The sequence below is a fragment of the Brienomyrus brachyistius genome, chromosome 5, assembly GCF_023856365.1.
Source record: "Brienomyrus brachyistius isolate T26 chromosome 5, BBRACH_0.4, whole genome shotgun sequence".
NCBI lineage: Eukaryota > Metazoa > Chordata > Actinopteri > Osteoglossiformes > Mormyridae > Brienomyrus > Brienomyrus brachyistius.
This window is the reverse complement of record NC_064537.1, coordinates 27,919,985-27,939,584: the sequence shown is the minus strand read 5'-3', so window position 1 is coordinate 27,939,584 and position 19,600 is coordinate 27,919,985. Positions and strand designations below refer to the sequence as shown.

The 19,600-nt window shown below is 44.2% G+C and overlaps 3 protein-coding genes across 4 annotated transcripts; 1 reads left to right on the top strand and 2 right to left on the bottom strand.

Annotated features, from left to right (window-relative positions):
* Window positions 1-467: 467 nt before the first annotated feature.
* LOC125742503 (RNA exonuclease 5-like) lies at window positions 468-10,989 on the bottom strand. Of its 2 annotated transcripts, none has more exons than XM_049014571.1 (20): window positions 10,871-10,989; window positions 10,288-10,415; window positions 10,056-10,174; window positions 9,844-9,970; window positions 9,495-9,633; window positions 8,134-8,244; window positions 7,555-7,643; window positions 6,670-6,785; window positions 6,399-6,537; window positions 6,151-6,245; window positions 5,941-6,043; window positions 5,747-5,844; window positions 5,076-5,196; window positions 4,861-4,983; window positions 4,638-4,763; window positions 4,449-4,541; window positions 2,660-2,867; window positions 2,331-2,536; window positions 2,129-2,238; window positions 468-688 (listed from the first exon to the last, which is right to left on the bottom strand). In XM_049014571.1, the coding sequence occupies exons 2-20, from the start codon at window positions 10,381-10,383 to the stop codon at window positions 628-630; spliced, it is 2,280 nt and encodes a 759-aa protein (XP_048870528.1). In that variant the 5' UTR covers window positions 10,384-10,415; window positions 10,871-10,989; the 3' UTR covers window positions 468-627. The 2 variants fall into 2 exon arrangements, with proteins under 2 accessions (XP_048870528.1, XP_048870529.1); XM_049014572.1 differs by having other exon boundaries at window positions 8,134-8,241.
* Window positions 10,990-14,450, top strand: eri2 (ERI1 exoribonuclease family member 2). Its single transcript, XM_049014573.1, has 9 exons — window positions 10,990-11,143; window positions 11,243-11,313; window positions 11,587-11,667; window positions 11,755-11,882; window positions 11,967-12,117; window positions 12,237-12,337; window positions 12,444-12,525; window positions 12,612-12,700; window positions 12,836-14,450. The coding sequence occupies exons 1-9, from the start codon at window positions 11,121-11,123 to the stop codon at window positions 14,219-14,221; spliced, it is 2,112 nt and encodes a 703-aa protein (XP_048870530.1). The 5' UTR covers window positions 10,990-11,120; the 3' UTR covers window positions 14,222-14,450.
* Window positions 14,286-19,549, bottom strand: acsm3 (acyl-CoA synthetase medium chain family member 3). Its single transcript, XM_049014574.1, has 13 exons — window positions 18,514-19,549; window positions 17,973-18,183; window positions 17,626-17,833; window positions 17,354-17,497; window positions 17,115-17,271; window positions 16,478-16,557; window positions 16,174-16,297; window positions 16,016-16,096; window positions 15,786-15,887; window positions 15,572-15,699; window positions 14,925-15,024; window positions 14,729-14,848; window positions 14,286-14,619 (listed from the first exon to the last, which is right to left on the bottom strand). The coding sequence occupies exons 1-13, from the start codon at window positions 18,730-18,732 to the stop codon at window positions 14,533-14,535; spliced, it is 1,761 nt and encodes a 586-aa protein (XP_048870531.1). The 5' UTR covers window positions 18,733-19,549; the 3' UTR covers window positions 14,286-14,532.
* Between the last annotated feature and the right edge of the window lie 51 nt (window positions 19,550-19,600).

The following is a 19,600-nucleotide window of genomic DNA, read 5'->3' as shown; positions in this document are numbered from 1 at the left end:
TTAAGAAAACATCTTAAGGAGGATTAAAATTAATCGTTACTTTTTTTTTACGTTAAGCTATTTGTCGAAGGCTGTCCACGGAAGGCAATTAATGAATAGGTTACCCCTCATGTAGTATGGCGTCTTTGAATTCATTCCACGATATACGTTGCATCGACTCAGCAGCCTTTCTATCAGTACCAGACAAAAGCCACGGGAAAAAATAAATACAACAATGACACCTTAAAAAACCTCAAGTGATACAGCATAATGAGTATTTTTCCCTCTCTGGAGACAGTGATTTTAAACCAGAAATATTATTAGAGAAAGTAAAGATAACTGAAGACATTATTAATTTTTGCTATTAGTTTGACAAGAACACCAGTAAATCTTGCTTTGACTGGGTAAAGGTACGTAAGTGGAATTATATCAACATGTTGCCCATCAGCCGCACATTTTTTTTCTTTTTTAAGGAAAATAAGCAAGAGTAATGGATGAAAACGTAGGTTTATTAAAAGCACAACTGCATGTTATAAGCATGTGTCAGATATATACAACAGGTAAAACTGCAGCATGAAACCGTATGAAAATAGGTGGTGTGAGTCTGGTGTAATGCTCCTCGTTTGGTGGTCTGTAATTCTTCACCGTTCAGAGGTGCGAGTCGCTTTTAACGCTGATCAAACAGAGACCCTGGAGATCTGCACTGGTGCTGCAGAAAGAAAATAGTTTGCAGAATTAAAGAGGTTAACATTATATGTTGTATAATGAAAAACATATAACATATATGAAACCTTAACTGTGTCACTGTAACCACAGACACAGAACTTTCTGAAATGTCCTCATTTTCTTTTTCGATAAATCTTTCTCTCCCTCCATCGCTATGCCGTGAGTATAGAGCCTATCCGAAGAGAGACGAGATGTGAGTCGGGAATACCCTATATGCCGGTGGGTCACATGACACACACACACACACGCACACACACTACATAGACCACTCTCCCCAAAATCACTAAATTGTGGCGCAATACCCCGCCTGAATGGAGAGGAACCAGCCTTTTTGATAAATCCATTTATGCAACCCAAAGCCTGGTGTTTGAAATCAATCTATAAAACCAGATGAAAATGAGAATCTAGCCAAGAAATGGGGCTTGAGAGAACATTAAATGCCAAGGAACAAATCTCACCAGACAAGCGTGAGGGGAACAGGGCCACTGTCACGCCCTGAAATGATCAGCACGGCGATGCTCATGGACTCTGCTACTCAATGGTTTTTCCCTTAATGTTCCCATGACTCATGTGTATTGCTCATCGTAGGTGATTTATGCAAATTAAAGATTTCGACTGGAAATATGATATGACCCGGTTAGTTTGCAGCTGCGTGTCTGAGAGCAGGACAGTGTACCCTTATAATACAGGTATAGGCTGATACATCTGGTTTTATGCAAGACAAACCAAGAAGCCCAACAAAATCTAACAAGTCCTTATATCCAGTTACTTACAACACTTTTGATGTTACACTATTATTTAAAAATAAAAACTACTTATATTGGCCATGTATGCTAATGCTATTTTCTTTTATTCTATGTATAAAGACTGTATAAGTATATGACCCTGACCGGGATAAATGATTAGCAGACAGATGGATACTAAAAAGCCATAATTAACTACAAATAAATTCCATGTGCGAGTTTTTCTCTTTCTGTGGATACACTGAAATTTACACATTCTGACGTGTTCTTTCTGTGTGATCGTCTGTACATTTTCTGTAACCTCGTTCGCTACTCAGAGTCACAGGCGGTCTGGAGACTATGGGTGCAAGGCAGGGAACAACCCAGGATGGGGTGCTAACACATTGCACACACACCATTCACTCACACACACCTATGGGTAATTTGGTAACTTAGCATGTTTTTGGATTGCGGAGGGAACATGCAAGTTCCATACACGTGGAGCCAAGGTGGAGACCTGAACCCTGGTCCCAGACGTGTGAGGCAACAGTGCTAACCACTGTGCCACCACCCAGTACGAATCTAATAAACTTCATTGTCCATAATAACTGCACTTGGCCTTGACTGCTTTTTCCCCCTTGGCTTATTCTGGGACGATGATGGGATGATGATTCTGGGCATTGGGATGAAGCCAGGTTTACCTTCTCAAGCCGGGCAGGAGCAGCACGCTCAGGGTTTTATCTGGGAGGGCTTGGAAGAGCTTCGCCACTTTCCGGTCGAGTTTCCTTATCAGAGATTTCATCTCACACTCCTGCAAGGGGGAGAGGGGACTGTGAGCCCAGAACAGGAGAACAGGAGCACCTGGTCTCCCGGGAAGCCGGAAGCTATTTCAGTCAGACTCACTTCAGCCTGTTGGTCTGGGTCGTCCCGGCCCCCTGGTGTGGCAGACGTCTCCTCTGTGGTGCTTTGGTGCTCGGAGCTCTGTTGCACGTGTCCGGCCCAGGAGGGTAGGTGCCAGGGGGTCAGCGCCCTGCACATCATCACCTCTCTGCCTTTCGCCTGCAGGCCTGAGCTCAGGGCGGCCTGTATGCCCTCTGAGCTCTCAAACTCTGGAATGACGACAACAACAGGTTCTTACACGCATGCTGCACATTCCCAAAAAGCATCAGGTTGCATCACATGCTGGATAAATCTCCCATCTCCTTCAAAGAAGGGATACGTCCCAGGCTCACTTATGAAGGCATCTTTGCGGCGGTTCGCCGGCGGCGATCTCCCAGGCAGGACGACGCCCTCGATCTGGCCGAACTGGCTGAAAGTTGGGCACAGGAGCGGCTCGGTGACCCGGGCCACATAGAGGACGTTGCTGAAGAGGGCGTCGGCCTCCAGCTCACCCAGTGCCACCTCCAGGTCCAGGGTGGACTCCTTTACTGGCCTCTGAACCTGGGAATCAGCATAACCCTGAGTATGAGAGAGGCACAGCACTGCCAGCCCCATGGGGCCACTGCCTGTATCTGACAGCCAAGGTCAAGAAAGACATGTCACTCAACGGCGCCCCCTCCTGACTATAGACCTCGGTACACACGCTTTTCTGGATACCGCCACGTTTGATCATGTAACTATTCAGCGAGAGTAGCCAGTTTCACGATCATTAGACAGTAGCATTGATCCATTGCGTTCATACTGTAGCAAAGTCCCACAAAATATTTCTTTATATTGTGCACACAACATAATTATTTTGAGCGAACAATAAATTAAGTGCTCAATATATTATCGTGGGCACACAAATTATACTGTGCACACTAGATAATTGAGGTATTGTGTGAACATGGAGGGGTGAATACAGCATAAAACACCCTGATAAAGCCTCATTTTCAATAATAAGTTTCCTGGCTGTAATCTTTTAACAAAAGCAAGCAAGGGGCTTTTTGATCACAGATTCATGATGTCCAGTACACAGATGGTGACGCATACCGATTATTTTAGCAATTCAAGCCCTTTAATCTTATTAAAGGCTCCGGCAACAGGCTATTTCAGCTGTAACGAGATCTTAGTTCAGCATTTAGAGTTAATGGCAACACCCCTTGCATTTACACATTTCTTCACGGGTGAAATTTTAATTAATTTTTCAATATTGGCATTTGCACTTCACATTCACTTATAGTCAGGGGCCCCAAGTGTCCATTCATAGCACAAAGGGTGTAATAACGGTTATAATAACTCTACAGCATGAGACAGAGACGTCAAGTAAATTGTGGTTTTAACGGTTGACAGTGGGGTACAATGCATACTCCTTGGATTTCCATATATGACTATTACTAATTATACAGATGGTCCTCTACATACGAATGAGTTACTTTCCGAACAGCCGTGCGTAACTTGAAATGTTCGCGAGTGGCTATTCAACATTATTTTAAGGGCATCCACAAGTGTTAGTTCATTATGGGACAGTGTACAACATTAATTTGTCCTTTACTGCGAAAAGAAAACATTAAAGGCAGATCTACAGGAACAGGGTTGATGACCATTGCTTTAAAGTTTGGCTAATTTATTGTGAACTCATGATGTTTTAGGCAAACAAGTTTAATTATTGTTTGCAAACAAATTATCTTGTGTGCACAACATAAAATACTATTTGGGATTTGGCGAGCACTGCAGTATCGTTTGTTTTGTCAAATGCAGAAAACACCAGGATATGGAGCCCTGGTGACCAACTGTTTGTTTTTCACTAACATCTGTGTAAGACTTAAGACATGCACTAGGCAGGATATGAGCTGTGATGTCGTTATGTGATGATGTCCAATGCGTGTAGCTGGACAGTGCTACTGTTGAATGGCTGGCGGGATATGTGACTATACAATGGCGGTGACCATATATCACGCGACGCATAGATGCGCCTCACAAATACTGCGTGCATACAAAGGTCTATAACCCGGAAATCCATATGTGCAGATCCAGGCTCTAAACCACCAGATTGAAGCACTTTAATTTGCAAAGGGACAATAATCCTACAGAAATACCAACTCTGATAGGACGACCATGCAGCTCATGGCCATTGAGGGATTTGACAGCGAGGTAAGCTCCTTCCAGCATTTCAAACTCAACCATGGCGTGGATCTGGCATGGAAACGAGAGAGAAAGAGGGAGAGAGAGGTTAGGGGCTTCAGCGCACTACTGGATGTGTCCCATAGAGGGTGCACATGTTAGACTTACGCTCTGCATGCCCTCCTGCAGTGTGACAGACCGGACTGGACCGCACCGGCGAAACAGCCTTTGCACGGATTGCACCGTGCAGTCCCTGGGCAGCGGCCCGGCATAAATCATGCACATCTCTGCCATCTGGACCAGGACAGGAAGAAGGGAGGATTCACTTCAGCAGAGGACAGGACAAGCCCCAGTGCCACTGCTGATGTCCGGGGAGGGCGGGAGAACATACCCGGTGGAGGTGATCAGCCAAACGCTTCTCCTGCAAGCCGACCCTCGCCCGCTCAGCCAGGGAGGAGAACCGAACCGTGCTGAAGAAATGACCTTGTGTTTCGCTTCTGGAGGCAGACAGTACCTGAGGCACGAAAAACATAAAGCGGTGGATTGCACCATGCTCACCCTCATCATGCTCCCGCCGGGGTCCAGCAGACCCGCGCCAGCACCCACCTCCCGGTCTGAGTTGCACTGCACCCTGCTCTGCATCACTGGGACCCCCAGTCCTTTGGATTCAGCCACCTCGCCCAGATGAACTGCCGACAGGCCGGCAGCCTTGAGGGCATCTCCAAAGCTGGGGGGTTAGAACAGAGACGCCCGTCAGAGTCACGCAGGGTACAACAACACAAGCATAACAAATGCATGGAGTAATGCAAGGAGATGGTATTACTCATAGGGGTGAGTGCTCTTCTCAGAAATCAATGAAAGTTCCGTTACTGAAAATGGTGATCCAAGCTTTGCTCGAATGCCCAGATACAACTAAGCAGTAATATTTTCCTTAGGTTTTTCCTCCATCCGCTATGCGTAAGGCAATGGAGTGTGAATTCATTGAATCATCTGAATACAGATGGTCTTTCATGAGGCTACAGCTGATGTGGTTCATTTCAGGCCCCCCTTGAATACAGAAGCAAATCACCCAAAATGACAACACCAAACGCCACCTAGCTGTCATTTATAAAATAATAATTCTAGTCACGATAACATCAGTCAGTGTTTGGTAGAAATAAGGGGAGGGCTGTCCAATCCTGTTTGCCTTAGGGTGTCCAGGATCTATATGGATAGGGTTCACTTTTGAATATCCCCTCTCCAAATGCTTTGAGAGGGCCATAGGCCTGGTACTTCACCTGATACTGTCTACGCCTTTGTTGGCTAAGGCTCCATTCGCCGAATTCTTCTTTGGTTGACGCCTCTTCCATTCCGCATCGAGATCCAACGCCGCTACCTAGAGACCAAACCGAAAAAATGCTTCACTACCGGAGCTCATTCAGACCATGACCTTCAGACGACCTTCGTGCGGACAGCACGAGATTTCGCATGCCTTCTGTGGTCCGACACCAATGAAATGCTGAGCCAGATCCAGGGCGGCCAGAGCATCCTCAGTGGGGTCGTGACCCTGTCTGCCTTCCTGCTGGATCTGCCTGCTGCAGACATCAGGGGGAGGGGGGGGGCAGATCAACTACAGTGTTAGAGTACGATATGATGGTTGGACCAGACTTAATGGAGGGAGGGATTGGACGGGTCCACTTACTTCAATACAGCCTCTGCCAAGAACTTCAATTTAAACTTCTGGCCAAATTTTCTGTGGTAGAGTACTGAGGTGTCTATAACATGCTGGTGGATCAACTGCGGGAGAAACAGATGTCATCCGAGGTCAATGTGGTTCAGTAATATGCAACAACTGGACCAATGCAGCATGCGACACCTTCACAAGGCCAAACACAAGGGTAGTGCACATGCGAAATTTCCAGCGGCCCTCAGCAGCACTGCGAAAGGTACCTTCAAAGCCCGGAGGTCGTTCTCTAGGGAGTGACCTACAAGCACAGCATCATGGGGCAATGCCTGGATCACCTTGGCCTGAACGTCGCTCAGTCGGGTGCTTACTGGCTTCAGCATGGCTTTGGTGATCCCTGAGTACCTTGGAGGAGAGAGGGAAAGGAACCCAAATCATCACAGGTCATCATAGCTTCAGATAGTACACAGAAGCAAGAGCAAAAACACAGTGCCGATGCGCCCCTCTCCCATCTCCTCCAGGCCCACGACAGCGCACCTGGTCAAGTAGTTCAGGATGCGGTTTTCAGGTTTCACCAGCTCGTCCAGCAGGCAGTGGCCACTGCTGTCCACCAGGGACACGCGCGTCAGCTCTGTGCCACACACCGTCACACACTGAGGGGCAGGAGAAACGTTACAAGACACCAGACATGGCTGCACACCTCAGCGGATTCAAATCTCATTACTTTTTGTGAGTGTCGACAGCGATCAAATTCAAAAACATGCCACGTACTACTTAGCCTTTCTGTGTACTATCCTGTCCGCTGTACTATCTAGCCTTTCTGTGTAGTATCCTATCCGCTGTACTATCTAGCCTTTCTGTGTAGTATCCTATCCGCTGTACTATCTAGCCTTTCTGTGTAGTATCCTATCCGCTGTACTATCTAGCCTTTCTGTGTAGTATCCTATCCGCTGTACTATCTAGCCTTTCTGTGTAGTATCCTATCCGCTGTACTATCTAGCCTTTCTGTGTAGTATCCTATCCGCTGTACTATCTAGCCTTTCTGTGTAGTATCCTATCCGCTGTACTATCTAGCCTTTCTGTGTAGTATCCTATCCGCTGTACTATCTAGCCTTTCTGTGTAGTATCCTATCCGCTGTACTATCTAGCCTTTCTGTGTAGTATCCTATCCGCTGTACTATCTAGCCTTTCTGTGTAGTATCCTATCCGCTGTACTATCTAGCCTTTCTGTGTAGTATCCTATCCGCTGTACTATCTAGCCTTTCTGTGTAGTATCCTATCCGCTGTACTATTTAGCCTTTCTGTGTACTATCCTGTCCGCTGTACTACTTAGCCTTTCTGTGTACTATCCTGTCTGCTGTACTACTTAACCTTTCTGTGTACTGTCTGTTGATGAAGTGAAATGAGGGTCATGTAACGCACCATTTCACAGTCCAGACCAAAGAGAGGACTGCCATCTGTAACATGTCCATCACTCTGTGTGCAGAGAAAGGATTCACACCCAGGAGCATCTGGCCATACAGGTAAAAGAGGAAAAAAAAGTGAACAAGCAGAATTGTGAGCTAGCTCTATCTGTCACTTTCAGCAATAGATTTTCAACAATAGATTTTCTGAGTGAGAATGAATTATGTTTCAAAGTAAAAATCACTTGACCTATACAGCCCTGGAAAAAATTAAGAGACCTCAGCAAAGACTGACATATTTCTCAACTCATGGGTATGCACCTGTGTAAAATTATTCTTTTTTTGCAAACTCCAGCCTTTCTAATGCATGTCTGGCATCATAAAGTTGCCATCGCCCTTTTTCTGGCTGGTTTTTGGTCATTGCCAGTGTCTCCTGTTTCATCTTATTCTTGTGTACTGCTATCTTAGAAACTTTGAGCCTGCAAGCAGCCTGCCGCACAGTGTACCCTTCTGCCAGCGGAACCAGGATTAAACCAAGCAGATTTTAAAAATATAGAGTGATCTCTTCATTTTTTCTAGAGCTGTATGTCCCACTCACCTTTCTGTGGGAAGGACATTCTGCTCATTTCATCTGGGCTCAGCAGGTAGGCGGTGAGACCCTGACTCTCTGAGACATATTTACGGATGACCGGATGCCAGCTGAGGTCTTCTGTGGAGAAGGAGGGAAAGTCGAATTGATTGAACGTCTGAGCCGAGAGGAAAGCAGAGCTCTGATTAAATGGCCTTGATTATGCTATCAGTTAATTTCTAATTAGAGTCTCTCAATCTGGCTGCAAGAGTACTGACAGCAAATAATTTTCTTCAAGGTTTTGTATTTTTTCCCCCATATAATGAACAAAATAACTGGTTTATTCACCTCTGTGACTTTGTGCTGGATAAATAATTCAATGATGGATGGATAGATGGATGGTTTATTCAGGAGAATTCTTAACTAGATTCCTGTAATCTCCTTAGCAGCTCTCCTTAGATAGAAGGCTAATATTACTTGTAATTATATGTTTCATGGAAATAAAATGAGTCATCATGTCAAATATCCATCCATTCATTTTTTGTCCTATTCTGGATCATGAGGGGGGCGGGGAGGGGGGTCCAAAGCCTATCCTGAAGACTGTAGGCACAAGGCAAGGAACAACCCAGGATGGTGCGCCAACCCATCACAGACACACTCACACATGCACACCTATGGGCAATATGGTAATGCCAATTACCAGCATGTCTTGGGACTGTCGGGGAAAATCGCAGAGGAAACCCCATGACCACACGGGGAGAACATGCAAACTGGAGCCATGGTGGAAACTCGGACCCTGGTCCCAGAGGTGTGAGGTGTGAGCACCATTGTGTTGCCCCTCATGCCAAATAATCGATTAGATTTTTTTTTGTAAAATGTATCTATAAGAATTTTGTGCATGATAACATTTTATAGAAATGGACCGTGGGGACGGAATGGTGGTGCAGTGGTTAGCACTGTTACCTCACACCTCTGGGACCCGGGTTCGAGTCTCCGCCTGGGTCACATGTGTGTGGAGTTTGCATGTTCTCCCCATGTCGTCGTGGGGTTTCCTCCGGGTACTCCGGTTTCCCCCCACAGTCCAAAGACACGCTGAGGCTAATTGGAGTTGCAAAATTGCCCATGTGTGAGTGACTGGTGTGCGAGTGTGCCCTGCGATGGGCTAGCCCCCCCATCCTGGGATGTTCCCTGCCTCGTGCCCATTGCTTCCGGGATAGGCTCCGGACCCCCTGCGACCCAGTAGGATAAGCGGTTTGGAAAATAGATGGATGGATGGATGGACCACTGTGACCCTGCTTTGCGAATTAAAACACAGATTCCTAGATAAATTGATGGCTTTTACCTTGAGCAGGTTAGATCAGATTGGAAGGTTATTAACGTGTATTGCATACCATTTTCTTTACTTCCCAAGGTCTTTTCCAACTCAGAACTGGATATGGAAAGTACTGAGCTAGTGTTTTTGAAATTACAAAGCTCCGTGCTTAAGATTTCAGACAGCACATTGCCAGCTGGGGATATGAAACTGCATCGCTGAAAGAAAATAAACAGTTTATTAAAACATCTATGTTACACAATTAGTAGTATGCAGTCAATATCAGTCATTACTAGAATATTTTAACTGAATACAGTATTACATTTTAAATCACCAATCATTTCCCAAGAGATCTTACAAGAATACCTCATGATACAATATTAATCTTGCAATTTTAGAGTGCATTTAAGCTTAGTTGGTCAACTTACAATGTTGTATAGTTTCCTGAGATTTTTAAACTGCAGATAATATCTGTAAAAATGCAGTTGAGTGAGACCTTCTAAAACTGTTACGTTAACTGCACACACATTCTTTTGATGATGAAGTCGACACCAACTGGAAAAAAGATGGGATAAATCTTAGAAAGCAAATCAAAGACATCAGAAATATTGCCATGGCCATTTCTGGCTTATTCACTTACTCTGGCTGTTTCAGACTGTACGTTTTCCCCAACGACGCAAACAAAAGCAGCTCGTTTAAATTCTGCTGAGTGATTGTTCCATGTAAATCACGGAAGGTCAGTTTTAATCGTGGAACACTCTGTCAAAAATCAAAAGAAATAATAAAAATCGTCAATATTATAAAGAAAATGAAAGTACACATAACCCGAATTATCCAGTCTTTTCTGTGTTTCCTTCATCCAGGTTTCGTACTTTAGTCTGCGACTTTCTCGGATTCTTGGCGCATCCATTGTGGGTCGGAGATTCAGCAGATTTCCGTTTACGTTCCAAAACATTCGCCACAGCCATTTGTTTACGGGTTTATATGTACATCACCTCATCTGTAATTTTCGACAAGCAAGAAATAAAAAGGTATAGTTTATTATACACAATCGAACATACAGCCGTCATAAATTACAGTTAGTTTCTGTTTCTATAAATGTTTTGTATGAAACATTTGCCATAATTTTATTGTACATAATCTCAGAGAAGCATCCCGTTAAGTCACAACGCTCCATTAATGAGAAGTGTTCAAAGTTGTATCAATAGCAGTTAATGTTAAAAATATTTTTTTTCTTCTCAAAATAAACGGTCCTTAGACGTCACACCATCGATAAATTGCTCATTCCGCTAAATTGTGATCAATATTATTAGCCAATGTATTAAATTCTTAAAGTAACCTTCAATGGTTCAATTGTCTAAACTGACAATCGAGTTAATCAAGCAGAACTTATATTGTAATAAGGTAATATTGCGTGCAGAAACAAATGAATGAACTTATGAATACTTTACTCACCTCAGTGGCTACCATGCTCTTTCACAGCCGCGTCCCATGCTTTCGCTGTTTTTGCCATGAATTCTGCTCGATTGCAGACATAACGAGTCGATTGCAGAAGAAACGGGAAGTGACGTATGTACTCAAAAAGACCGGAGAGTTTGAGATGCAATACAGTCGGTGCTATGGTGTCGTTCTTTCTCATTACATTATCAACAGGCGTTTATAAATTGTATAAATTATATAATCGGTGACTAAAGAGGTGAACGATATGGCAACAAAGAGATTGGCGAAGTACGTGATGGTTTATGAGCGAATGATATTTCACTGACTGTAATATACTGACCAGAAAGAGATGCTGGAAGTTTGCAATCGTGTTTTTTTGTGTTGCAGGAAACTCGGATTGATAAGAAAATCCAGACGAGCCATGCACGGAAGTGTAAATGCTCAGATGGGTGATAGAGGTAGTATTTTGTTCCCTTTCTCTGTTTAAATTGATAATAGACATATTCCGTGGCATTTCCCAGCTTCTTAACAAGTGTTTTCCACATTATCTATCTGGTGGTTTAGGGGCGCGTAAATCTTCCATTTATGATCTGAGGCTAGACGGTTTTAGAAAAATCTGCATCTTTACGAAAGTGTTCTTCGGTGAATTTCTTAATTCAGTATTAAACAGTTTTGCAAGAGATGAGCCAACTGTTCTTGATTTCTAACTTTTTATTGTGTAAACTTTTCAGGACAGTTCTTTTCCTATCTAATTGTCATTGACTTTGAATCTACTTGCTGGCAAGAGAGAAAAAATTATGCCCAAGAGATAAGTGAGTTGTTTTACACAGTTTTATGTAATGTTGTTTTTTGCTTGTTTTATGTGATCCCTTTATGTTTTTTGTTGGTTGCCCTTACAGTCGAATTTCCTGCTGTCCTTCTGAATACCTCAAATGGGAAGATTGAGGCAGAATTTCACACTTATGTCCAACCGCAGGAGCATCCTACATTGTCTGATTTTTGCACAGAGCTTACTGGAATCAGACAGGTAATGTTGCTACCTTATGATCTGCTACTTTTTAGTCTGCCTTCAGTTCAAAGGACTTGATCTGAGAGTGTGTTTCACCTTCAGACACAGGTGGAAACCGGAGTCCCTCTCCAGGTCTGCCTGTCTCAGTTTGTGCGCTGGCTTCAGACGTTACAGCAGGAAAAGAACTTGGTGTTCCTCAAAGACAACATCCCCGCTCCTGCTCTTAATCCGTGTGCATTCGTCACATGGTCTGGTATGCTGTTTCGATTCCATCTCTCAGTACACATGGAACAAGAAAGAGAGATACAAGATGTCTGGTTTACCTGACATTACTTATTTACCATCGTTTTATTTTATTATACTGCTTTTCAGACTGGGACTTAGGTGTTTGTCTGGAGTATGAGTGCAAACGAAAACAAATATTCAAACCTGAAATGTTAAATAGATGGATTGATCTTAGAGCGACATATAAGGTAAACTTGTTGGTTGAGGTTAAGAATTGTACTTAGACTATTATTATTTTAACTTATTGAATGGCCTCCTGATTACTTTGTTTGTTTGTTTACTTGACATTCTTAGGTCTTTTATAATCGAAAACCAAAAGGACTTAATGGAGCTTTACAAGACCTAGGGATCATATTTTCTGGGCGTGAACATTCGGGTAAATTTTTGGCCTTTGTTAATAATATGTTTTTGTATGTGTTTTTGGGTATATTAGGGTCTAATGATTGAAATCCTAACTTTCAGGTTTGGATGACGCCCGCAATACTGCCCATTTGGCATGGAGAATGATAACTGATGCTTGCATCTTGAAACTTACAAAGAGTCTTGACAGGGTGAGTGGCTTTCTCACGGGTCCTGGTTCTGTGGTACACCATCCAAGTCCAGCCAGGTGAATAAGTCTTCATAGCTGTTTCGAGGTCTCTGCCGCAACTGCAGTTGTTCTCACAGTTTGTGCATATTTCCAACAGGCACCGCTGAAAACAAAGCCCGTACTACAGAATCCTCTGGAGGCGAATACCTCTGGGAATGGACGTAAAAAGATTGATTGGGAGGTTGCTAAAAGCACCCTTAAGCATCAAAGGTCAGGACATGCAGAAAAAGAAAACATGAACGTCCCTGAAGTTAAGTCGAATACTGCAGCCTGTCGGAGCTTGGTGACACCAAGGACTCTTCTTGGTGGGTTGACCAGTCCACTTGTACAAAGGCAAAAACAGGTGCAAGAATCTCTTGGATGCTTTTCATTTGCTAGATCATCTACTTCCATAAATTCCCTCTCAGACACGAGTACCAGCATGTTGCTGGTCTCCACCACTGTTGACAGTATAAATGCTGCTCAGTCCAGTGAGGCTGCCGAATCTACTGCGTCAAATTTGGAATGGGAAGAGTGTCCATTATTTCCAGAAACTGAGGAGTCGTGCTCCTACGATGATGTAGTACTGGAAGACAAAGAATTTGACCCTACTGTTTTGGAAACATCTGAGGCTGCTTTGGATGACACTAACAGCACGACCCTGAAAGCTGTTCTTTCTAGTGAATGTGCAAGCTCCAGTAAATCAAATCAAATTCTCTTCAAAAATTCAAACACAACAGTATATTCAGTTGAGAAACCAAGCCCACATTCTACTTCTAGTGCTTTTAAAATTCCTACATCCAGTCCCAAAATCAGAACAGACACCAGCATGTCTCATCCAAATGCATTAGTGTTGCGGTATCCCAAGGCTCTCTCTGTGCTGGAAGCATCAAGAAAACCTTCTGAAATGTACATGACTGCATGCGAAGATTCCCGTGCTTCATACACAGACGAATCGCATCTTTCCAGCAAGTCAAGTAGTTCAGCCTCTTCGTTTTTGAACAGAACATCACTTCCTCATGCACGTACTGTGGTGAAGGCCAGCAGGAGCAGCACGGCTCCGCTGTGCCACTGCGGCCGCAGGGCTAGACGGCTAACTGTGGCAAACGGGGGGCCCAACCACGGCCGGGTTTTCTACAGCTGTCCCATCGGGAGAAATGCCACTGGGAACAGAAGAAACTGTGGCTACTTCCAGTGGGAGTCTGCTCATCTCAAAGCTGTCTCGGCCTCCACATCCCTGCGCTCCGAGAGGGCCTCCACATCCCTGCGCTCCGAGAGGGCCTCCACATCCCTGCGCTCCGAGAGGGCCTCCACATCCCTGCGCTCCGAGAGGGCCTCCACATCCCTGCGCTCCGAGAGGGCCTCCACATCCCTGCGCTCCGAGAGGGCCTCCACATCCCTGCGCTCTGACAGACCTGCCAGCTCGTCCCTGTCTGACAGAACTTTCTCCACTGGCAAATCGAACCCATTTAAGAAATTCTTTGGGATCTCCTTAAGACATTAACTGTGAGTAGATCAACTTGTCAAAACAAGTGCAAGTCAAGCATGTCTTTTTAAACACACCATAGTTTTTATTAAAAATTTTATTTTGTGTATGATTTTATATTTATTAAATGGATGGTTAAATACATGATTCGTAGTGTTTTCTAACTTGTTTTTAAAGTCGTCATGTATGTGTTATTAGGTGGAGTTGTTGAAATATGAAATAAACGACAGAAATGTCTAAAAAAACATGTATCATTATTGCTTTTTCAGTCAAACGGGCATAATTCTACATGCTTCATGGACCCAGGGAAGCAGCACTGTTAGCATGGCTCAGTGTCTCCCCCACTCTCTGTTCCTCAGCTCCACTCTTCTTATTTTACCGCTGACTGTCTTTGGCAGCTGTTCCACGAACTCAATCTGAGTGGAAGAATATTGTGATGTCATAATGCGTGCAAAATCATCCAATCGCAAGCCAGTGGTCACTATGTCTCGCGCCGGAGGACGTGTGGACCTGCCCCTACCGTACCTTGCGGGGGTATTTATAGGGAGCTGTAACTTTCTTCACGTGCTTCTGCAGCTCGACTGTGAGCTGATCTCGGTCCTTGGACTTGTAAGCAGGGGTCAGGACAACAAACGCCTTAACAACCTGTGGGTAGATGGAGTGTATTCCTGAGATCCTTTAAGTAACTTTTCTCCTGAAAATGTGAGCTGATGCTGCTCACCTCTCCTCTCACTGGATCTGGGCTGCTGACGACGGCTGATTCCGCCACGGCTGCATGCTCGATCAGCGCATTTTCTACCTCAAATGGACCAATACGATACCTGGACAAGGATACAGAAATGCAGTGAGACGCCACTGGGCTCACAGCATGTACTGTGGTTATACCACTGTGCAAAAAGCTCCAAAAAGCTTGAATATGGGGGTTTTCACTGCAACTCACTCATGTGGTCACTAATTAGAGGACTGATTGGCTGAAGAGTCCTCACACCTGGGTGTGAACAGCTGACCTAAAGGTTATCCCAAGGACCCGCATATACACCGGCCCTTTGCGGATTAGATTGGACACCCCTGTCCTAGAGGTATGAGGTCACAGTGTTACACTGAGCCTCGTCTTGGTGCCTTTAATTCCAGGGGGTTTCAACCTCTCTTAAACCAGGGACCCTCAAATGACTATGGACCAGAGGTACAATGTAATATACTAATGTAATGCAAGTAACTATGAATGAAGGATTGGTGGGGGCTATAATGTTTCTTTCTATCTGGGAGGCGGGAGTCCCTTTGTTTCATGTTTTGGAGGCAGTTTTGATAATGCCACAAATTCCATGTTGGAACCTGTCTTAGATTTAAATGAACTGGAATATACTTTACCCAGCAGACAAAATGACATCATCGGATCTTCCCACAAACCACAGGTATCCCTCCTCATCCATCACTCCCCGGTCTCCTGTTAGGTAAAAATCCCCTCTGAAGCACTGGGCCGTCCGCTCTGGGTCATCCTGCACACAAGGTGGCGCACGGGTCAAAGGTCCGCCGTCAGGGAGACCATAAAGCGGAGAGAGAGACGAAAGCAGAAGTGCCGTACGGTGTATCCAGTAAAGAGCGAGAACGGCCGCTGAGGTTTCACTCTGATGGCGAGGTTCCCCTCTGTACCTGAGGGCACCGCCTTACCGGCATCATCCACCACCTGGAACAAGCATCGTGCTGAGAGTTAGTACAGAAACCAACACACCTGTTACACGTTACATTTTACCTGTCAGGCAGATGAACTTCAAGCTTCGGTCTTCTGGCTCCTTTTTGGTGGGATGCCCCTACCTGCACGTCGTATGCCGGGGATGGTTTTCCAAATGACCCATGTTTGATCTTCATGCCTTTAAAAGTCCCAGCAATCAACACCTAAGAATAGAAGCCCATTTATTCTTTAAAGTTGACCTTTTTTTATGAACGATGTTGTTCTTTATATAGTGAATTACTGTTTCTGTTTGTCCGTATCCTTCGTAGATATCCAGTCCAGTGTAAGTCTTCCATTTCTCCATTACTTCAGGGTTAATCGGCTCTCCGGCACTCAGACAGTGCTTCAGGTTTTGGAACTGGTACCTGAAGTGTAGAGAGAGGATTTGTTGGGTTTAGAACATTATCACCTACAGTATCACTTAAATTATGTTATGTAAAACACAGAGAGACCTAGCTTCCGAAACATATCCTCTAATTCCTGACCAGTACTATATACATTTAGGTGGGACATATAGACAAGTGGAGTCCATTAATGTAAGTTACCTGGAGAGGTCGTCTTGGACAAGCATCCGATATGTAGTGGGGGCAGTGCAGAATGTTGAAACAGGGTAATGGGACAGTGTCTGAAACAAAGGCACTGGTCATGTGCTGATTACAAAGTATTAACTGCATTCATAATGCAATGATGGCCACATTTATGAATCCTGGAACAGCATACAGGTAGTACCCAGGCTAAGAACATCTGACTTGTGCATAACTCGTACTTATGAGCAGAGCGACATAAATCTTATTAAACTAAAAATTCAGGTTAAATATTGGTTTGTCATAACGAACGGGCACATGGGAAAACATTGCGAGGATTTTGCATTTTGTCTGCTTAAGGTACAGTATAGTACCATATGTAGTTACTTTTATTATTACTGTAGAATAATAATTATATGTACTATACTTTTATTATTCTGCATTATCTTGGGTGGAGTGGTGGCTCTGAGGCTAGGGATCTGTGCTAGCAACTGGAAGGTTGCTGGTTCAAATCCCATGAATGCCCAGAGAATTTCAAGAGAGATTTAGGAAACTGATTTCATTTGTAACCTGAGGACTGCTGGTAAAGTACATATTCCCAGTACTATGGCAGGATTAGCAAGATTGTTCAGTGTTTTCTGACAGGCCGGGGACCCACCTTCAGCACCGTAGTGGTTTGAAAACGTGGCATGTGGTGCACAAACACACACGCCCCCTGGATCCAGGGAGCGAAAACGCTACTCCACGCGGACTTGGCCCAGCCAGTGTCGGAGGTGTTCCACAGCACGTCCCTCTCAGTGAGATCCAACCAGTACCTGGACCCCAGTAGAGCTGAGCATGAGAGTCACGTCCAGATCAGGTGTGGCATTTCGCCGCCCCCTCGCCCGTGCCCCGTACCTGCCGTTGACGGTGAGGCCGATCCCAAAACTGCAGTGACTGTGTTCGGTCATTTTCGGAGTGCCGGTGGTACCGCTGGTGAAGAAGATGGTCATGGGTTCATCGCTTTTTGTCTTGACGCACTCGTGATCGCTCGATACCATCCTATCAATATGAACAAATGCATCCCAATAAATATAATTGATTTATATATGTATGTACACGTTACATTCACGCAAAAAACAGCCGACGTGTCTTTGCTGCGGTTCGAATTCATTCCGATTTCTTTTCACCTTGAAAGTTCACCAAGGTTCATCCAACCATGTCTGTTTTGCTGAGACACCAGGACTTTGGCTTTGAGGAACGAGCAGTTGGGTGCCACAGAGTCAAGCACGGGAGCCATGGAATCGTCGGTTATGACGCACTTGGCTTTAGACGTATGCAGTCTGTGGAGGATGTCCTTGGCCGTCAGCTGAGAGGTGCCAGGGATGAGGACAGTTCCTGGGAGGAGTGGAATGCAAACGTGCTATCGGAATGTCAACATTCATCGCCGTAACACTGCTAAACTACGACACAGTTTGAACACTGGTTGTGTCTCTGTGCTGCCAATAGCACGCTTTGGGCATGTTCCTCAACAAACCTGTCCTCATACACGCCACGTTCACCAGCCACCACTCAGGGACACGGGGGAGAATCAGCAGAACTCTGTCTCCTTTCTGCAGGTTGCAGGGACCACAAAGTACATTGGCCACTTTTCTAGCATGGTGTCCCATCTCTTCAAAGCTCCATTTCACCTCATCCTCTCTGTCATTTACCCACCAGAAGGCAGGATTTGGGGATTTTTTCCCACTCTGCAAACGAGAAAACGATAATGTTTATTAAATCTTGCGACCCAAAGAAGATAATGTAGGTATAGCAGCAGGTAAAACAGATAAACCAGTGTAGTAAAGTGAACTACCAAATAACTGTGTCAATGTGTTGGAAAAACATGCATCTGACGAGCAAAATCAGAGCCAGTATTTCGGTTCTTTATTTATCCCTTTCCCATAATGAAGTCTGTTCCAGGAGCACGAGAAAATCCCGAATGGCAGCCCACCCCCTGGCACGCAAATCCACACAATATATGTCATTTAGATACATCTACCAATAAAATGCACACAAAGCAAATGTAGAAATATAACCTTCTCATTCTCGGTCCACGTATCGAGGACGTCCTTGGCGAAGTTAAAATATTTAGGAACTTCAGGGTTGTATAGTTTTTTCAGGCTTTCGTAGTCTTGGAAATTGTTTGGAGCCAATGTTGTGTATCCATGAAGCCCATAGCAGAGATATTTGGAGATTAAATATCTGCCCAGTTTCCGTTTCACTTCCAAAGTCTGACTATGAAGCGACTTAATCATTTTGTGTTTTATTTATAAATTTCTCAATGGCTGTAATCTGTACAAGAGTGGTAATTTTCCCCCCTTGTATTCCAAACCTTACCACTGGGATGAAACTGGAAAAAGAAGGCAATCTCCGTTGCTGCGCCGCGGAACGAGACAGAAAAAGTCAACCAGGAATAAAAACGTTTGCATATAAGTGAAAAGTAACCTATTTGATAATCACCTTGCATTTAACCAGAAATACATTAAAATTCATTAACTTCTATCCATGTAGGTGCAAGATTATTTTAATAAAATCTGAGCAATAAACCTATGCACAATTACTGAGTAGCAGACGGAACTCCATTTAAAACACGGATTTAATTTATGCATTCACGTGAAATGAAGCTGGAAAGAAAAAACACAGAGTGAATCAACAAGCTGGCAAAGTGTTTATGAACGGACCGGAAGCAAAGACCGTAACCGTGCAAGCTTATAACCCCCGATCATTTACTGTGTACAAAGCGAGCTTTCGGTATTTTAGCTTTTGTAGTTCGTGCGATAAATTGCACATAGAACAAGAAACAACCAAAGAGCAATATGCTATTCTCAAACCATAAACATTAACGCACTTCACATCTGTTTATCCGTATTTGAGATATATTTACATAATTACAAATAACAAATGTAAAATCTCTTGTCTTTTTATGACTAAAAATATTGTGCAACTGAGATATTACTAAAAGAAATGAATTCATGTCTCAAACAATTTTTAAGGTAACAAACAAAACTTCATTGCGGTTTTGGGTCTTATCTATACAATCTCTGTTAGGGAGCGACGCTGCCTCGTTATGGTGAATGTGACGTAATTCCTCAGGGACCTATCGGGTGACAAGGAAAAACAGAC

Bases quoted from the DNA above. Each gene is read 5' to 3' on its own strand.
- eri2 (XM_049014573.1), top strand. From the start codon at position 11,121: ATGGCAACAAAGAGATTGGCGAA. The intron at 11,883-11,966 runs GTAATGTTGCTA...TTTCACCTTCAG, and splicing joins AGCTTACTGGAATCAGACAG to ACACAGGTGGAAACCGGAGT. The intron at 12,338-12,443 runs GTAAACTTGTTG...TGACATTCTTAG, and splicing joins ATCTTAGAGCGACATATAAG to GTCTTTTATAATCGAAAACC.
- LOC125742503 (XM_049014571.1), bottom strand. From the start codon at position 10,383: ATGGCTGTGGCGAATGTTTTGGAACGTAAACGGAAATCTGCTGAATCT. The intron at 8,245-9,494 runs GTATGCAATACA...CCTTCTCCACAG, and splicing joins CTTGGGAAGTAAAGAAAATG to AAGACCTCAGCTGGCATCCG. The intron at 5,845-5,940 runs GCATGCGAAATC...TTTGGTCTCTAG, and splicing joins TTGGTGTCGGACCACAGAAG to GTAGCGGCGTTGGATCTCGA.
- acsm3 (XM_049014574.1), bottom strand. From the start codon at position 18,732: ATGATTAAGTCGCTTCATAGTCAGACTTTGGAAGTGAAACGGAAACTG. The intron at 15,700-15,785 runs GTACGGCACTTC...CCTTGTGTGCAG, and splicing joins CGCTCTTTACTGGATACACC to GATGACCCAGAGCGGACGGC. The intron at 14,620-14,728 runs GTACGGTAGGGG...TCTTCCACTCAG, and splicing joins CCTATAAATACCCCCGCAAG to ATTGAGTTCGTGGAACAGCT.